The sequence below is a fragment of the Drosophila novamexicana genome, unplaced genomic scaffold, assembly GCF_003285875.2.
Source record: "Drosophila novamexicana strain 15010-1031.04,08,12 unplaced genomic scaffold, DnovRS2.1 tig00000135-arrow-arrow-pilon, whole genome shotgun sequence".
Lineage (NCBI taxonomy): Eukaryota > Metazoa > Arthropoda > Insecta > Diptera > Drosophilidae > Drosophila > Drosophila novamexicana.
In genome coordinates this window covers 20,673-39,496 of record NW_020824776.1, presented here as the reverse complement: position 1 = coordinate 39,496, position 18,824 = coordinate 20,673, and the positions used below count along the sequence as shown (strand labels likewise).

At 36.6% G+C, this 18,824-nt stretch overlaps 5 protein-coding genes across 6 annotated transcripts; 1 reads left to right on the top strand and 4 right to left on the bottom strand.

Annotated features, from left to right (window-relative positions):
* Nucleotides 1-556: 556 nt before the first annotated feature.
* On the top strand, nt 557-18,562 carry LOC115758152 (bleomycin hydrolase-like). The gene is made up of 3 exons (XM_030698686.1): nt 557-704; nt 16,815-17,381; nt 17,440-18,562. Exons 2-3 carry the CDS (start codon nt 16,833-16,835, stop codon nt 18,340-18,342), a joined length of 1,452 nt encoding a protein of 483 aa, XP_030554546.1. The 5' UTR covers nt 557-704; nt 16,815-16,832; the 3' UTR covers nt 18,343-18,562.
* Nucleotides 3,503-4,241, bottom strand: LOC115758155. Of its 2 annotated transcripts, none has more exons than XM_030698689.1 (2): nt 3,968-4,241; nt 3,503-3,908 (listed from the first exon to the last, which is right to left on the bottom strand). In XM_030698689.1, the coding sequence occupies exons 1-2, from the start codon at nt 4,221-4,223 to the stop codon at nt 3,580-3,582; spliced, it is 585 nt and encodes a 194-aa protein (XP_030554549.1). In that variant the 5' UTR covers nt 4,224-4,241; the 3' UTR covers nt 3,503-3,579. The 2 variants fall into 2 exon arrangements, with proteins under 2 accessions (XP_030554549.1, XP_030554548.1); XM_030698688.1 differs by having other exon boundaries at nt 3,503-3,914; nt 3,968-4,239.
* Nucleotides 7,289-8,715, bottom strand: LOC115758153. Its single transcript, XM_030698687.1, has 2 exons — nt 8,280-8,715; nt 7,289-8,218 (listed from the first exon to the last, which is right to left on the bottom strand). The coding sequence occupies exons 1-2, from the start codon at nt 8,341-8,343 to the stop codon at nt 7,458-7,460; spliced, it is 825 nt and encodes a 274-aa protein (XP_030554547.1). The 5' UTR covers nt 8,344-8,715; the 3' UTR covers nt 7,289-7,457.
* On the bottom strand, nt 9,813-10,447 carry LOC115758156. Its single transcript, XM_030698690.1, has 2 exons — nt 10,275-10,447; nt 9,813-10,215 (listed from the first exon to the last, which is right to left on the bottom strand). The coding sequence occupies exons 1-2, from the start codon at nt 10,393-10,395 to the stop codon at nt 10,076-10,078; spliced, it is 261 nt and encodes an 86-aa protein (XP_030554550.1). The 5' UTR covers nt 10,396-10,447; the 3' UTR covers nt 9,813-10,075.
* LOC115758150 (uncharacterized transmembrane protein DDB_G0289901-like) lies at nt 12,939-14,629 on the bottom strand. The gene has a single exon (XM_030698684.1). The coding sequence runs from the start codon at nt 14,627-14,629 to the stop codon at nt 13,004-13,006; it is 1,626 nt and encodes a 541-aa protein (XP_030554544.1). The 3' UTR covers nt 12,939-13,003.
* Nucleotides 18,563-18,824: the final 262 nt, after the last annotated feature.

Sequence of the window (18,824 nt, the reverse complement as noted above, 5' to 3'; positions counted from 1 at the left end):
CATTTAGATTATGTTAATTGATTAGTATTTTGATAATTGTTTATAGTCTTGAATTGAGAAATATAATATTGTTAGGGAAGACGTAACGCATAAAAGCAGACGCTTTTGCCTGATTGGACCACTGTCTCATATAGCTTTCATAGATATGATTAATCCAAAAGTAAGTTCTTATATGCACAGTTTTTATTTGATTTTCAAAACATCTTGGCCAAATTAATCACATATCAGCTTTACCGTAAGTCATATATCGACAAGGGTGTTTAATCTTCGCCGTGACGAAGAAAGTATTTGTTTCTCGTTATTTTTTATAACATTTTTAAGCTGTGGACCATGTTCAGGCGAATATCAAATCGTGACCGTCTATGTGTCACCCAGTTTTAGAATTTGAGTAACGCGTAGTGACAAATCTTACGCTATCAAAACTTAATTTCTTGGTAAAAAAAAAAAAAACAGCAAGGAGTGGAATCATAACATTAAATTAAATCAAGTATACGCAACGTAAACACCTTTTCTTCAAATTTACAAAAATAAACTCAGCCCAGCTTTCGTTCACCTTTCATCATTCAAAGTTGACTGAATTTATTTTCCTATGTTAAATATAGGTAACAACAAATTTTGGACTCTGCACATGTCAAACTCATTTCGATTTGCATTGTTTTCCAAAGTGCCATAAATCAAAGGAGCACTTTGTCACAGATACCCAAGTAAGTATCCGGGCCGTATAAATCATTTTGAAAAGTTCTCCGCATGCGTGTGAAATACTGTGCGAGTAATGGCTGCTTCAAAATTACCGCAATGCATTGAAAATGCAAAGACTCACACTCAAGCAGCTAGGAGTGCACTAGTCGACAGTACTCGACTAAATGATACCCTGTGCACAGGTAAGAATTGGTCTGACATCTGCCAACATTTATTTCTAAATGCGAAGATATAATTAAAAATGATTTATGCATATAAAATCAATAAATGACTCTAGCAAAATTAAATTGAATAACGATAACCAACCTTTGTCTAACTGAAAACTGAAAAACCTGGTGGGTCTTTGCTCCCAAATTGAAATATAAGATTGAAAATATATCTATAACGATGTCAGGTGAATTATTAAGAATTTAAGCTTTTTAGATTTGAGTTAAGTGAGCGTGTCCTCACCTACTTATAAGCTTGAGTCTAAATCGACATAGATTTCCTTCAAGATAAATATTAATAATATTTAAAGTCTCATCTATTTCTGCCGTTACACATAGAAGCACAACTTCTGTATCCTTGTTTTTATACCCAAAATGGGCACAGGGTAAAAACGAGTAAACAAAAAAAAGACATAAGAAAAGAAATAAAAATAAAAAACTTGCTCAAACTATTCACGCAGGTAGTTCTGATATCAGAATTGAGCATTGGCCTTTTGGCAGCAAATATTCGAGTAAACAACTGCACAAAGGTTACTTTTGGCCCATTTAACTTTCACTTGAGCCAAACAAAAGCAGATAAAACTTTTTGCTTAGACAGAGAAGCACTATACAAAGTCACAAATCCAATCGGTTTTTATCGACACAAGTACTTAGAAGTTTTTTTTTCACTGAGCCAAAGTGCTGATATCTGTTGCTGCTATGGTACTTAAAGAAATGACAAATGGATATTGGTATTGTGTAATTGTAAGCTATAGTTTAAATTCTTATTTATTTAGTTATTAAGCGAGTATCTACTTAACATTAAAGGTCACTTAGTATAAATGCAGTTGAAGGCTCAACAGCAATGCTATCCCTCAGATAGCGAATATATAAATAAATAAAAATGCTATCCCCCAATTTAGTTTATTTTTTATGCCTTTTTTAACAATTCTAGGCGTATCATATTTATTTATCTTAATTCGCCTTTGGAATTATCAACAACTATCTGTAACAAGGGTAAAATTTGTTTCCATGTAATGGCAGACGTCTTTAACTAGCATCAACTTCACAAGAATATTATGTACTAATCCAAATGATCGGAAAACTGTTTGATAACAACCTTATCCTTTTTCAGCCAACTATCTACCAATTAAATGTTTTCGATTTCTATAGTTCCATAGAAGACAAAATATTTATTTATTTATTTATTTATTTAAGCTAAATTCTTATGAAGTAAAACTGGTGTTGTTAAGTACCTTTTGTTTTTACTAAGCCAATAAATCTACCTTTTGTGAAGTTTCCAATTTAAAAGAAATATTGTATGAATTTATTTATGATTTCATGGTGTATATCGTAGTATAAGGATTTCAGTTACTTTTAGGGATCTTCAATAAAGCTTAACTAAAGATCATGGTAAGCAGAGTAATGACAGTGTGTATCAAATAAGAGCTTCTATCGCAATAGAAGCTCTCTGCAAACTCATAAAATAAATACAAGCAGAAACTGATCCAACAAATATTTTTTCAGTCATCAGTTTCGTAAAGAGTGCATCGGATAGGTTTTTTGCAGTTTTATCCAATTAGCAGGCGAATAAAAGTATGCTCAAGATCACCCCTAACGCTTACAGCTAAGTTCGGCTAAGCCCAAAGGAAAGATTTAGCATATTTTAAGTACAAGGCAACGGCTGAATCTTTGACTAACTATAGAAAAGATGACGCAGCTGCTAAGCGTTAGTAGCCACACCTCCTGTATATGAGGAAGCAACTGCAGTTCGTTCAGTTTTCGCTTGACCTGTGTTCCTGACCGCTTTTAGTAGGTACCGTTGAGTGTAGCCAGCGTACCTAGATATGGCCAAAACAAAGCGAGAGCAATTGCAACAATTAAATAATGCCGTATACATAGTTTTGTATATAGCTTTTAGGTGCCACATATTAGGCATATTAATTAATGCAGACATTTGTCGCATCTGCATTTGTCACAGCTCATTTGCAGCAAATTAACCGTGTCGGCCAAAAGGTAGAACTAATTTAATTTTTCATATAACCAACAACTCGCACTTGCATAAGCGTAACTATTTATTTGTGCCCGTGTGTGTGTATGTTAGATGCGTATGTATGTGAAATAGGGGGCAGCTAAGCGACGCTGTCAGCAACATTTGCGAACTGTTCTCATTTTAGCGCAATGTGTGAGAATTACAAAATGCAAGCTAGCGGCAAGTTTGTGTCAGTTGCCACACACACACACACACGCGCACACTCGCACAGTCAAACACTCGCTCACCCCATTTAAAGCAAAGCTCACACTCATGCTTCATTTAACACGCACACAACCAGACACTTTGGACGCCATTTTGCACGTGGCAAGGCGTTTAAATGACTTGTGACAACTTTATGCGCAGCCCACAATCCCTGGAAAAATACAAAAAAAAACGAAAGGAAAATAAATACTGTCACAAAATTATGCCATCAAGTTGCAAGCAGCTGAAGCATTAAAAGTGCAGCGGAAATATTTTCATGTTTACACTGCAAAACTGTGAAATATTATTCTCGCTGCTAATAATAATTAGATTCAAAATTAGATTCAAAATAATAAATGCTTGAAGAGAAATCAAATATATATTTTTAGTCTTCAATAAATTTAAATGTGTGTATTTAGCACATCATCACATATCAGAAACTAGAGAAGCTTATAGATTTCAAGTGTGCGTACAAGTTTCGCCGTCGCATTCATTTTTCCCTTCTTGATTCTGCTCGAGACCTTCTTTCCTGCCTAAGGAACTTTGAGTTTTCTTAACCTTTTTTTTATCACAAGGTTTATCAATGTTCTGTTTAGCCCCCTTTTCATTCTGCTCCTCACTGTCACTGTTGGAAGAGCTGCTCTCTTCTTGTTCAGTTTTTGAAGAAATTATTTGAACGCGAATTTCAGTCTTAAAAATTTTTGCCGAATGATCAGTAGTATCCTTAAGATTTTGTTCTCCACCTTGAGTCTGATTCTGACATCCATCACTTAGATCTTTTCCATTACCTGAAACTGTAAGAGATAACATTTGAATTTGAATGCAGAATCGCATTTAGTTTTCCCACCATTTCTATTATTTTCAGGCGCCTCATTATCAAGAAAATTTCCAGAAGATAAGACATCATTAAGATGTTTAATATAGTCCACCGGCATAGATTGTGCGTATTGAGGGTTAACCTCAAGCTTGACTTGCTTAACGTTGCCAGGAAGATAGGAACTTTCTTCTGACTTAAAGTTGTCCAATTCAAAACGGTATGTTCCACCACTTACAGCCACAATCGATACAGCCATAATCAGGAGCCCGAGCGAAATAGGTTTCATCTTGCTGCCGAAATATTACAAACTAATTGGCTTGCAGATATAGGAGCTCGAAATACAATTATCGCTTCCATTTTAATCAATACGCAACGGTGCACTGAGACTAACAGCCTTTGTTATTCAATCATGTAATTTGAACTGCTTAGTTAAATGCTTTAAAAATGTTCCAGTTTTACACCAAATATTTTATTATATTTTCCTTCTAAGATCAAGAATGAATATACACAGGTGGGCCCCATATATTCACAGATGCAATTAGACAACTGAATAAATATACTCTCTATTCATTTTGAAACAGATAACAGCAACATTTTTTTGAAAGGTAAATTTATTATGACTCTTGGTTTTTATTTCGATGAAAGTCTTAAAGTAAAAATACAAATATATTCGTATTTCATAACCCATATGATGTACCCTTTTATTATTCTTTCGCCTTTTGAAAAGGTTCAAGACATTTGCAATTGAACCTCTTATGCTTAGCCCTATATCTATGCGTTTTCTTATGATCCTCGAGCTCCTCGCTACTTGATGACTCTTCAGTGCTTGCGTATGCAGTAGAAACGTCAAAGGCATTATCAAGAGGCCCATGTCTAGGGTTTTCCTTATGTTCGGTACTTTCGCTTAAAGAATAAAGCCATGATGATTCTCCGTCCATAAGGTGATGCCACCTTGCACGGTATTTGCCGCATGGGCAAGCAGTTGGGGTTTCACCCCCCTTTACACTATTCTTTTCTATATTGGATTCAGTCGAACCCTCCATAGTCCCAGCCGTCATAGCCATCAGAAATGGTAAAATCCACACACATCCCATCCTGTAGCAGATCAATTATACACTGATTAGGTCACTCTTAAGTGAATTACATTTAAATCCTTTTCGGTTACATAAGAGACTTTGCGTAAAACGCCACGGTGAAACGAAACTAATGATCGACTTGTACATAATTATACCCGGTCTCCATAGAAAAAAGGGGGAATATTAGATTGGCTTAAACCAATATAACAGCTACTGACAAATATTCCGATTGGATACTACTTAATAAGAGGAACGAGGCGAGTCGAGCCTTGATTTTCGATCAATACTAAACGAGTGTAAGTCAAATACAGATACGCATGACCAGATGGCTTTGTCTGTGTTAATGCTTCTTTTGCCAATTACAAACATATACAAAGCTTCAGTACACCTTTTTTAGCCTTATTCAGTAAGTGAAGGGTATAATATGGTGTGTGGGTGGTGACAAAAGTTAATTCAGCTGGTGTCGCTTGCATAACGAGGCGCTTATAAATCAATCAAATACTTCCTGATTTTAGACATTTAAAAATGTTTTAGTTAAAAAGCCTCAGGTTTTAAATACCCGATATATGGAAAATCACTTAAGTTTTATGTACGTTAGAAAGTTTTTATTATAACATTTTCATCCATTTTCTAGGTGCAATGTATACAAAATAGCTTGTGCCACACTTTTATGTAGCTACAAATACCAAAAGCTTGCAGCACAAATTTGAGGAAACTTCAAAATAGGCAGCCAAAAGCAAGAGGTATGTATTAACGCAAAGAAAATATAGAGTTTTTGACTAGGAAATACCTTATACCAGGAAACCCTTAAAATAAAATATTCTTAATCTTTATATACTGTACGAGACCCTTGATGCCCGAAACTCTTGCTTAAAAATCGATATTTATCGATATTAAAAATTAGGTCAACATTCAGAAAATAAATTTAAAACATATATGTATATTTCGAATTTCAAGTCTAGTGCTTTCAAGATCAAAAGATGGAAAGACGAACGGGTATAAATATTCGTAATTTGTCCTCCTGACAACCATCATACCATCTTTAACCAGATGTAGGGTATAAAAAGCTGGAGTTTGGCAAATTAATTATAAAAGATTCCGCCAAGTTAAATATTTTGCCAGAGTTAAGTTGAGAGTTGCGAGCGGACGCGCCAGTGCGAGGGAGCCCCATTGTAAAATAAGTTGCCAGTAACTTGACGCACATTTGTCACACACATTGCCCTGCCAGCAACAGGAAAGGGGTTAGAAACGGGCTGAATATGGATCCATGACTACGTCTACAGGTGGCAACGGTAGTGCTGCCAGGCGCTTGTCACTTGTGGAATTTGCGTGGCCCCAGCAGCTGGGCGGTTGACTGCCCCTTCGCTCCCAACTCCAAGCCCACTGATATATGGCACTTTGAAATTAGTATGAGTGCAAAATGTAGAACGAACAGCAGGGCACATGGTTGGCATTTTTCAGACTCAGCAGAAAAATTGTGCATAATATGTATTACTTTGTCATAGTATTCCAAATGTCATGGATAAAGAATAAGACGAAGCACTACCAGACACAATATACCATACTATATACAACTACATATATGGGACTCGAAATGTTGCACTTTTGTTGACTTTTTTATACCTAAAAACATTTAGGTCGTGTACAATCTACGTTCAAGATAATTATAATCTTGCCTTAAAATGCATTACAAGCATACATACATATAAGATATTTTGTGCCCCTCTGAATTTAGGGATTCTCAGCCCGTTTAAGATACCGCCTTCTAGTATCTCTGATATTTGAGCCTGTGTTGAGTATCAAATTTTATGTTTCTGTGGAAAAACATTTTTCTTTACAGCTAATTATTTTTGGAATAAGATTTGAATGACATATTATTGCTCTTAAAATATCACAGCCGCTGTCTAATGTATGCAATTATAGGGTGCGTGCTTTTATATATATGTATGTATGTACATAAATGTACATGAATGTATGTACATATCTATATACATACCTAATTAATTATTACACAATTAAAATTAGCACAAAATACCATGTTCAAACGACACTATTCAAACCTTAAAAGGTTTTACGTTTGTGAAGCAAGTTTAATTTGAATACAAATTTCTCAGAATAATCGTGTTCGTAGTAAAACCCTGAACACAAATGAGCATGAGCATGGCAATTGAATATTCTGCCGTATTTCTGTATAATTCTATAGTGAATTGTCTTGAATTGCGTCTTATGATTTCAAAGTCGAATAACGTCATCAGCAGAAATTGAAACATGCCAGTTTAAATGCACATTAGAATAGCTCGATAATATGTACTTTATTTCGACAATAAGTTATAGATACTCGTGAAAAAGTAGCATATAAAATGTGTTTGAGCAGCTACTGACAAATAATTTTGAGTATATGCAAAGCTGTATGCAGTGTAACTGCTCACATTTCATTTAATATACTAGAAATGAATATTGCCCAGGGTGTGCTCTAGATCTTCCTGTAGCTTCCTCATTTGAAAGTTGAGCCGCTCATTCAGTTCCTTTTGCAGGTGTGCAATGTCTTCCTGAACCTTGGCAGCCTGTCGGGCAGCATCCTCCTGAATCTGCTTTCTGTTCACATATGAATTGCGATCGCCGCTGAAGAGTCCGCCATCGGCCTTGGCCAGCACTGTGCCATCAGCCAGCTCCACAACAATGTTGCCATTCTCGTACTGGACTGTAGCTTCTTGGCCATTGATATTGATCTTCTCCTGGGAACTGACGCTAGCATCTTTAGCCGGAAAATCATACACCTGACCGCCGGTGGTCAGCTGCAGACCGCCGTTGACAATACGAATCTGGTGATTGTTGTATGTCTGGTAGCCACCCTCTCCAGCCTGGTTCATTACCAATGCGCCGCCATTGCTCGAAATAAAACTCGAGCCACCAACACTCCTTCCATTGATGACAACGTTGTTGCCGTAGTTGCCGCTAAATCCCGATTGAGTATCATCATCGTCATCCTCATCGCTGTCATCAGCTCCAGTTACAATCGTCTGGCCGCCAGCTCCAACCAATACCTTACGTCCATCGGGGCGCGTGTAGATGCTACCAGCTTCGTTTTGCAGCACAACATTTCCTCCTTGATTATACAGATAGCTGGACACCGGCTGAGCTTGCGTCGGCGGGGTTGGCAGCTCCGCTGTGCCGGCTATGGATTTATCCGTCGAGGTTGGTTGAGCTGCAAATTTTTAAATTTTGTAATAAGTCGCAGGTCTTTGCAGAAATACTTGAGTGCTTACCGCTGGCCAAGCAGACGGCGAGTGCAACTAGCCCGATCATCATCAGAGCGCGATACGTGTCCATTTTGTGCAACGGGTTGACTATATCAATGCAGTGCTAAAAGCCCCCTATTTATACAAGCGATCGATCGAGTATTATATGTTGTTTATTAAATATACTACGTGGGTAGATATCAGACAGAGGTCAGCGGTGCAGCCTCTGGGAAAAAGCCAGAGACGATTACGGCGTTGCGCTTCCACACGATTTGCGGTTACCGCTCGAACTGAGATCGTCTCTAAACTGACTCCCGTTTTCGACTCACACCTCACAAACGACAAAACTTTGGGTGTCACTCAGTGCTACGAACTAGGTGACGAATTGCTGATGAGTAACTCAACCGAGTGCACATCAATTAAACTGTCGCACGAATTCCATTTGACAAAAATTGAAATAGGTAAATAATTGAGAGCGACGCGATAAGTACCAAAAATAATAAAAATTAAATACAATTGGTATTCAGGCTTATTGTAAAAAAAAATTCTTTTTTTTTTTTGTTTTGATAATATAGTTTTAATTTTTACCCCAATGAATTTTACTGTGTAAATGTTGACTATATATATTTATTTATGTTTGTTAGATGCATATACATACATATATTTTTTTCGTCTTAACTGATCTAGCCTACATACATATAAAGTATATTTATATGTATATACCTGCTAGCACTTGGGAAATCCCTTTCGTGGCAAATATTTGCATTTGTACTTAAGTCAATACTCGTTTCTTTGGATTTGCTCGTTCATACTTGGGTCAGAAGTGTATCGCTCAGATGGGGAATACACAATATAATCTGACGGCTTATCAGTTCGTAAGACAAAGAGAGAGAGTTTGTATGTATATATATATATGTATGTATATGTGTGAGTGTGTGTATTTACTTACAACAAACACAATGATATTAAATGTAAACTTGAAAAAGCTGAGCTCTATACAGGCCGTACTTAAAATGCCCTTTCCAGGTGAAAGAGTAATCGAATCTTTACTTATATATATAATCAAGCATTAAATTGAGTTATTTAATTCGAAGTTTTAAGCTGGCCTTAAGTCAAACCATCTACTCAATTTTTAGGTAGGCAATACATAAATCTAACATAAAACGTTAGACCCGAACCATATCAAAACAATTAAAAGAATCATATTAAGCATTAAGCCACAGACACAAAAATAAACTGTCTTACAAATAACAAGATTTGTAGTATATATATTTATTATCTATTTGAATTAGACAAACCAAACTTTAATTCATACATTAAGAACCAATGAAAGAAACCAATCAAAGAACTCATAATACCAGGTTTACGAACAGAAACCTAAGCTTAACTTCGTTCGAGGCGTAGGTCGAACATTTCTTGGTTCTGGACTTGAAAATATTATTCAAAAGTGAACCTCAGTCGATAAACAGTCCTCTCTTAACAACTGATGAGCTTTACTTATTGGTAATTATTAAATAATATGAAACTTGGTATATTATGAAATTGGTATAGTACTATTTCGTTTATTAGATAAAATTCTTTGATGCATTACACATAAGACGACAATATTAATACTCCTTAATAATTAAAGACAGTCAACCAAGTTGAGCAATATTCACAAATTAATTCCGGTAATTATATAAACGTAAATCATCTGCTGATGAGTGGCAATATTGTTCGTCGATCTTTAATTTACTACACCCACAACAAAAAGAAAGGCATGAAAACAGCAATTAAAAAATATATTTAATTGGATCATATCATTAATCAGGTCCAAAAGTCAACTAGTAGCGCCATTTGCCGTTTGAATGTAGAATTATATTATCGGTTGACTGATCGCTTCCACCGTTCCAGGCTGGTCCGCCGCTGGGTCCCCGGTTCGCAGAGGGGCCCCAATTAAACGAAAAGGGCAGGCCATTGACATCTGTTATATAACATTCACATAAATATATATGCACATAGGAAATGCAGAGGACAACTTACCGCTGAGCAGTGCAACGAGCAACCACAGCAGGAAAATAAATTGATGGCTATGCAGCATGGTCAAGGCAAGAAGCTCAAATGAATGAATTTTAAATAATAACGCGAATTTATACAAGAGCATATACAGAGCACCCGCGGGACAAGTGGAGACTCGGACAATGTCTTGGGGCAGACAGACAACCTAAGTAAATGCATAATGCGATTGATTGTGTCTGCTATCACTGTCTACACATCAAAGTATTTGTTTTCGATTTTGTATTCCCTGTACTTATTGGAAGTCACTTAGAGAAGGGTATATATCGATGATAGACCATCTGCCTATTTGTCTGTATGTTCGTAGAAAAAATATAAGCTACATATCTTATATCAGAAGAACAATCCTATAATTTTATTCGATATCTCGCTCCATTTCTATATTACTGTTAAAAAATTATTTTAAAATAAAGTATGTAAGCGTATTCAAAAGGGTATGGGAGTTAGAGACACGAAATTAAATCTTTAGGTTATTGAGCAGCCAGAATATTTCACACTCGATAGCCGAAATCATGTATCAATGATAGCGCCTTGCTTAGTTTACACACAGAGTTCTTATGTTATATTTAAGCCTTGTGAATTTCATAACGATCGGACTATATACACCGAAGATATTTAAGAATGCACGCCCACTGTGTGAAATTCACAGAGAAGAATATTTGTATCTTTGTTAGGGAAGCTTGTCGCTGAGTAGACGGGGTATCTGTTAGTCGAGCCCTTTCGATTAGACTACTCATGTTTTATTTTGACTGGCTGCCAAGTTAACATCGAGCTACGCTCTCGTTGCTCCTCTCTTCCATGTACCGCCCCGCTCACTTCTCACGCTGGGGCAATTAAGAAGTTTCGCTATGTGTCTGCTAATTATTTTCAATTGAATTGCTTGGCTCTGGCTTTGGGTAGTACGTAAAAGTTTTTGTATTGCTGCCCATTAAACATATCGGCTGTTGGCATTCATTGAGCAGTCACATTAGCCTCACTTGGTGAGCAGGTTGTGAGCTTTTGTTGACGCCCGTCACCTCTCCAACCGCCACCTCAACAGCCACCACCCAACTGCAGTTAACGCTTTGTGGCTATTTTGTTTTGCTCGACTGTGGAGCAAGTTGAACAATAAAAATTAAACAGGTATTGCGATGTTGTTAATGCATAGCTGAGCTGTTGACTGGCTTTGGACGTGGGAATGACAACATGAAAGAGGGAGAGAAAGAGAGAGCGATTATACAATGTTTTAAAAGTAATATGTGGGAGTTAAAACAACAAAGAGAGAAACATATATGTAAGTACTGAATATGAGTAAACTTCTTTTTATTTCAGTTTGGATTTGGACAACAGTAGAGATCTATACATTAAAAGCTGGAAATGATTCAAGTACGAAATTTGCTGTGAATATCTTATATGATATACAAGCAAATGCAATTCGATCATAATTATATCAGACAATTATGAAATTCCACTGAAATTCCACTCGGTACACACATTTTGTAAAAAATAATTTTTATACACTAGAATTCTAGATACACCACTACACTACACTATAAAAAGATAGCTGGGAATTCTATTTTATGATTTTAAATAATGATAACACATAATTGATTTATTGTAACTAAATACCTTCCGCAACTAGGCAAATTTGTTCAGGATAATAATATAGAGAATATTAAAAATATGTATGCCATAATCAGTTAATCAGAGTGTAATATCATGAAGTATTATTTTAACAATGTGTTTATGTTTATGTTTATGTGAAGATTGTTAGGATTCATTGGCCCGTTAGTGTTACGCATATTTTGTTTTCTTTTAACTTCTAATTCATATTGCTTTTCCGCCACGAGACTTTTTTATGCCACTTGGACCCATTAAACCAAAACAAGAGCAAGCCCATTGCAGGGGCCAAACCATGATCAAAAGCCCAACAATAATGCATAGACATGGAGAACCATTAAAAAGGACGCAGTTGCATTCTGTGGCAAATATATGAGCTGCGACCAGCCATGCCACAGGTTCCGACCAACCTGCTGGGGCTGGGCTTGGTCTGGCGAGTGCTGTGGTCCACCCGAGGCTGGACCGTTCGCACTGTGTGGCTTATGTGAGGGCTGAAGTTGCTTTTGTTGTTCGAATCGAATCAATTTGATTTTCCAATCAATTAAACTCTATATATATTGCGTCTGTGCTGCTAAATATAGCAACAACAGCAACAATTGCCACAAAGCACAGCTAGAAATGTGCGGCACAGATAACAGAGTGAGAGGGAGAGGGAGAATCAGAGGGCACACACTTTCTCGCTCACTCTCGCTGCCATTTGCGAATGTCTCCATCAACGCCTGGCTGCACAAGCACAAAAATGTTAGGTTGCCAGTTCAGGTTGGGTTTGATGGGGACAGTGTGGGGCACTGTTGCATATTGCAGAACTTTGACTGCATTTTTGGACTGGGCAAATGTTAAGTATGATTCTGAATTGGAGGCGACGTCTATACTGCTGCTGCCGCTGCTGTCTTTGACTGGCAACATGCGGCAAAAACAGACACATAAATCAGAAAATCAATTTTAACAATTGTGGACTGCTTCCTATCTAACAAAGCAGGAAAATAAAACAGCTGCCTGCATAAAGTTCAATGTCATTTGGTATTTTAATCGAAAGAAAATGTACAACTTAAAAGCTATTTGATCTTTATTATGCCTCTGCTTAATGCACATATTTCTCACATAAAAGGTCCTCCACTGCCGCTACCGTTAATCAATCCATTAGCAGAACTATTTCTAAAAATATTTCCACTCTGGCCTCCAGATGTGATACCATCCTGCTCGCCAGTTGCTTTAAAAGGGCCTCCACTGCTGCTACTTTGAATTAAACCGCCTTCTATTTTACCAAATGGTCCTCCATTGACACCACCTTTAACCAAACCATTTACGGCTTGATTTCCGAAAGGTCCGCCGTTTTGGCTTTCAGATATGATGCGCCCGTTAGATCTGAAAGGTCCTTCACCACTGCTACTTCGTATTAATCTATCGCTTGCCCGTCCATACGGTCCTCCAGTATTGTGTCCATTTACCAACCCATCGACAGGCATGTTTCCAGCATTTCCGAAAGTTCCCCCGCTGTGGCTTCCAGACGTGATACCTTCCTGGCCGACATTTAGTTGAAAGGGTTCACCACTGTTCATACCTCTTATTAATCCTTTTTGTCCTTGTTCAAAGGGTCCTCCACTGCTGCCTCCGCTAACTAATTTATCCATAGCTTGATTTCCAAAAAGTCCTTCATTCTGTCTTCCAGATAAAATACTTTCCTGATCGGCGTTAACTCTAAATGGTCCTCCAGTGTTGCTTCCCCCTATTAATCCTCCGCCGGTGCCGGCGTTTACATGTGCAACATGGTTTCCAGAAGATCCTCCAAGTGCCCCAGCTATATTACCTTCCTGGCCGACATTTACTTGAAAGGGTCCACCACTATTACTACCCCTTATTAATCCAGTTTTCTCTTGTCCAAAGGGCCCTCCACTGCTGCCAACATTCACAAATACATCTCTAGCCTGATTTCCAAAAAGACCTTCGTTCTGTCTTCCAGATATAATACTTTCCTGATCGGCGTTAACTCTAAATGGTCCTCCAGTGTTGCTTCCCCTTATTAATCCAATGTTTCCTTGTCCGGAAGATCCACCACCGCTGCCAGCGTTTACATGCGTACCCTGGTTTCCAAAAGATCCTCCGATTTGGTTCCCAGCTATAATACCTTGGCCGGCATTTACTTGAAAGGGTCCTTCACTATTACTACCCCTTACTAATCCAGTTCTCCTTTGTCCAAAGAGTCCGCCACTGCTACCGCTATTCACTATTTCATCACTAGACTGACTGCGAATAGGTCCTTCGCTCTGTCCTCCATACATAATACTTTCCTGATCGACGTTGACTTTAAATGGTCCCCCACTTTTACTACCTCTTATTAGTCCCGTGTTTCCTTGTCCAAAGGATCCTCCGCTGCTTTCTCGATTTACCAAACCATCTCCAGGCATACTGCCAGAAATCGCAAGAGGTCCTCCTCTTTGACGTCCAGATGTGAAAAAGGGTTCTCCACCATTGCTAGATCCTAACGATCCTTCTGTTCGCTGTCCGAATGAAGCTCCGCTGATATCTCCATTAAAGAATCCATATCCGGCCTGATTTCCAACATTTTCGAAAGGTCTGTCCCTTTGGCTTCCGGATATGATACCGGTATTCCTGTTATTTATATAACCGCCGTTGCTAACCATTAAATTCCCGCCATACAATGTTCGATACTCCGCAAGAGTCGATGCTGTCATCAGCACCACTAAGGTCCACACGTGTCTCATCTCGACGCTAAGCAAATTTGAACTGATCGAAGAACATAGAAATGAGCCGAAAAAAATGACGTTGTCAACTTTGCATAACAACGAGAAATTATAAAATAAACAGACTACAGCGAATCTATCAATGATTACAAACAAAACAACACATTAATCATATATCCGCCAGACTATGCCTTGGATGCGTTCAGCAGAATGCTTTAAACGTGTTTGCAGAGAGTTTATTACTCTTTGCACAATGCTAGACGATTTATTGTCATGTATATTTATAGACATTAATTTTCCATATTATTTAAACATGTTTGCTTTGCAACGTAAAATCTTTATCAATCAATCTGCTGAACGTACTCATTGTTTGTGCTCATTAAATTTGAGATTTGACTTTTTGAGTAAAAGCTACGCATCTATAGTAACCTTGCTATGGCGTCTATTTTACTTAAAAAGCTTTGAATAAAATATGACTATACGCCCCTTATTTCGCATCGTAAAAATATATAATGTGTAATGACCAAGATCCAAACATGAAAATTTGGATAGATATAGATATAGATATAGATATAGATATAGATATAGATATAGATATAGATATAGATATAGATATAGATATAGATATAGATATAGATATAGATATAGATATAGATATAGATATAGATATAGATATAGATATAGATATAGATATAGATGATATAGATATAGATATAGATATAGATATAGATATAGATATAGATATAGATATAGATATAGATATAGATATAGATATAGATATAGATATAGATATAGATATAGATATAGATATAGATATAGATATAGATATAGATATAGATATAGATATAGATATAGATATAGATATAGATATAGATATAGATATAGATATAGATATAGATATAGATATAGATATAGATATAGATATAGATATAGATATAGATATAGATATAGATATAGATATAGATATAGATATAGATATAGATATAGATATAGATATAGATATAGATATAGATATAGATATAGATATAGATATAGATATAGATATAGATATAGATATAGATATAGATATAGATATAGATATAGATATAGATATAGATATAGATATAGATATAGATATAGATATAGATATAGATATAGATATAGATATAGATATAGATATAGATATAGATATAGATATAGATATAGATATAGATATAGATATAGATATAGATATAGATATAGATATAGATATAGATATAGATATAGATATAGATATAGATATAGATATAGATATAGATATAGATATAGATATAGATATAGATATAGATATAGATATAGATATAGATATAGATATAGATATAGATATAGATATAGATATAGATATAGATATAGATATAGATATAGATATAGATATAGATATAGATATAGATATAGATATAGATATAGATATAGATATAGATATAGATATAGATATAGATATAGATATAGATATAGATATAGATATAGATATAGATATAGATATAGATATAGATATAGATATAGATATAGATATAGATATAGATATAGATATAGATATAGATATAGATATAGATATAGATATAGATATATATATATAGATATAGATATAGATATAGATATAGATATAGATATAGATATAGATATAGATATAGATATAGATATAGATATAGATATAGATATAGATATAGATATAGATATAGATATAGATATAGATATAGATATAGATATAGATATAGATATAGATATAGATATAGATATAGATATAGATATAGATATAGATATAGATATAGATATAGATATAGATATAGATATAGATATAGGTATAGGTATAGATATAGATATAAATATAGATATAGATATAGATATAGATATAGATATAGATATAGATATAGATATAGATATAGATATAGATATAGATATAGATATAGATATAGATATAGATATAGATATAGATATAGATATAGATATAGATATAGATATAGATATAATTATAAAATTTTCAGTTTAGTCAAGTAAATTATAAGATTAAAATTTCAATATTACTGAATGATTTCAGCCCTGGTTTCGTTACAGAAAGTTTATTACAGAAATAATCTGGGCATACTGTTTCGCTGAAAAAATGCAAAAAAAAAGAAACAAACTAAAAATGTATTTTTAGTAATCTTTTAAATTTCTATATATTTAATTCTATTTTTTCTTAATGTCATAGCTCTCGCAAATTAACGAAATGGGCGATTCGCCGCCAATTACCGCCTGCTTTACACTTGAAAAGTCCCAGTTGTCCACATGGCGTTCTGAGTTCTTTACGCTGCCAATTAACCGACTGGCCCAAAATATTTGTACCGCGTGTGATCCGATCAGCGCTTGTATGAGGCAGGATCAGAAATCGTTAACTATGCCCGGCAAGGAACACTATGAGGTGACTAAGCTGGCAAAGTCGACGGTTGGCGGCCCGAAATGGATCTGTGCTGGCCTCGATCTGCTCCGTTTATCCATGCGCAAGGATTGCGAACTCTCCGCCCCTTATCTGTTCTACTGGCACAAGCTGGAGCGCTGTAATTATTTTCTCCATACTGTGATAGAGCTCCTAGCACGTTGTGAGCCAATAGATGGGCGCACCTTTAAGTACTTGATGAAACACACGGTGCCCGATGGCGGGAATTGGCAGATGTTTGTGAATCTCATCCAGAAGTACGGTGCTATGCCCAAGCAATCCTATCTGGCTAGTTGGTCGTCAACTCGATCGCTGCATCTCAACAAGATGCTTAGGAGCAAGGTAAGTGCTGTCTACCTCACATCCGGTTGGATTGAGACTAAGTCGTTAAATCTTGCAGCTGCACGAGTTTAGCTGCCGACTGCATGCGAAATTTACATTTGATGGAGATAGCCATATGCTGCGATTAATATATCTGGAACCCATGATTGAAGAGCTTTACAAAATAATAAGCATTTGCTTGGGAACGCCGCCCGTTAACTTTACGTGGAGCTTAAAAGATGAAGACCAGAGGCTAGTCTATACACCGCTGAGCTTTTACCAAGCCATGATAGAGCCCTATTTTTCACGCGATGCGCAGGTTTGCCTGGGCCACGATCCCCGCCTCACCTCCATCTATCACCGCAACTATCACATCGCAAACAGCTCTAACATGATTGACGGACTACAGCAAAGGTACATCAACCAACCAATGGAGATTCTGCTGGAAGCCATCGTAAAGTCTCTGGCAGCAGGCTCAGCTGTGTGGCTGGCCTGCGATCTGCCAGTTTTGTATAACACCAAGTCGGATGTGCTTAGCCTGAAAGCGTACCACTTTGATCAGGTTTTTGGCATGCCCGTGGACACGGCACTTGACAAAGCCGAACGTATGCTCTACAAGGCGACGCGTCGCAATACAGTGCTATTGCTGACAGAGGTCACATTGGATGCAATGCGGCAGCCGTTGCAATTTCGCACAATGCGAAAGGCAACAGAACCGACAACCACCAAAAAGACGGAGTCCTCAGATAGCCTGCGACTGCCGGAAGCTGTTGATGCTGACGCTGAGGCCAAGCAGTATGCAGTCAAGCGCAAAGTGGCCAGCGGCAAGGCTACCGTCTTAAACGTCGACTGGCTGCGGGAGTATGCCTTCGAGATAGTTGTCGACTCCCGCTATGTGCCGCCAGGCGTGATGCACGCGCTTCAAACTCAGCCCAGCGTGGAACTGCCCGTTTGGGACCCCATGGGCGCGCTGCTCAGTTGATGGCTGATGAGTCCCCAGGTAGTTGTTCAGGGCTGGCACACCGTCCAATACACTAAATCAGCTGTCATCAATTTTAAATTCTGGCAAGAAGCTGCTTCGGCTTGGCCTAAACCAAATTCTTTGGTATTAAATGCGTTTCAAGATATTTATTGAAAATTGTAATAAGTTTTTTAATATTAAATGTTCTTAATCCCAAATCGTAACAACTCAATTACGATGTAGCCTGGTAATTGTATTTAATGCTCATAAGCCTTAATTGTCAAAACTTAATTAACAAGACAGGCTGAATATTTCAAAACTTTACATATTTTTTATATCTATTAGCAAATATTTTATTTCATTTAATTTTATTGTAAAATATTTATTTAATATATAAATATAGTTTTTTTTTTAAATATATCTTAAACATTTTTGACTTCACGAGCGGAATTAGCTCTTCATTTTTCTCTGACTTTAAATGCTGTAATATATTGAAATTATTT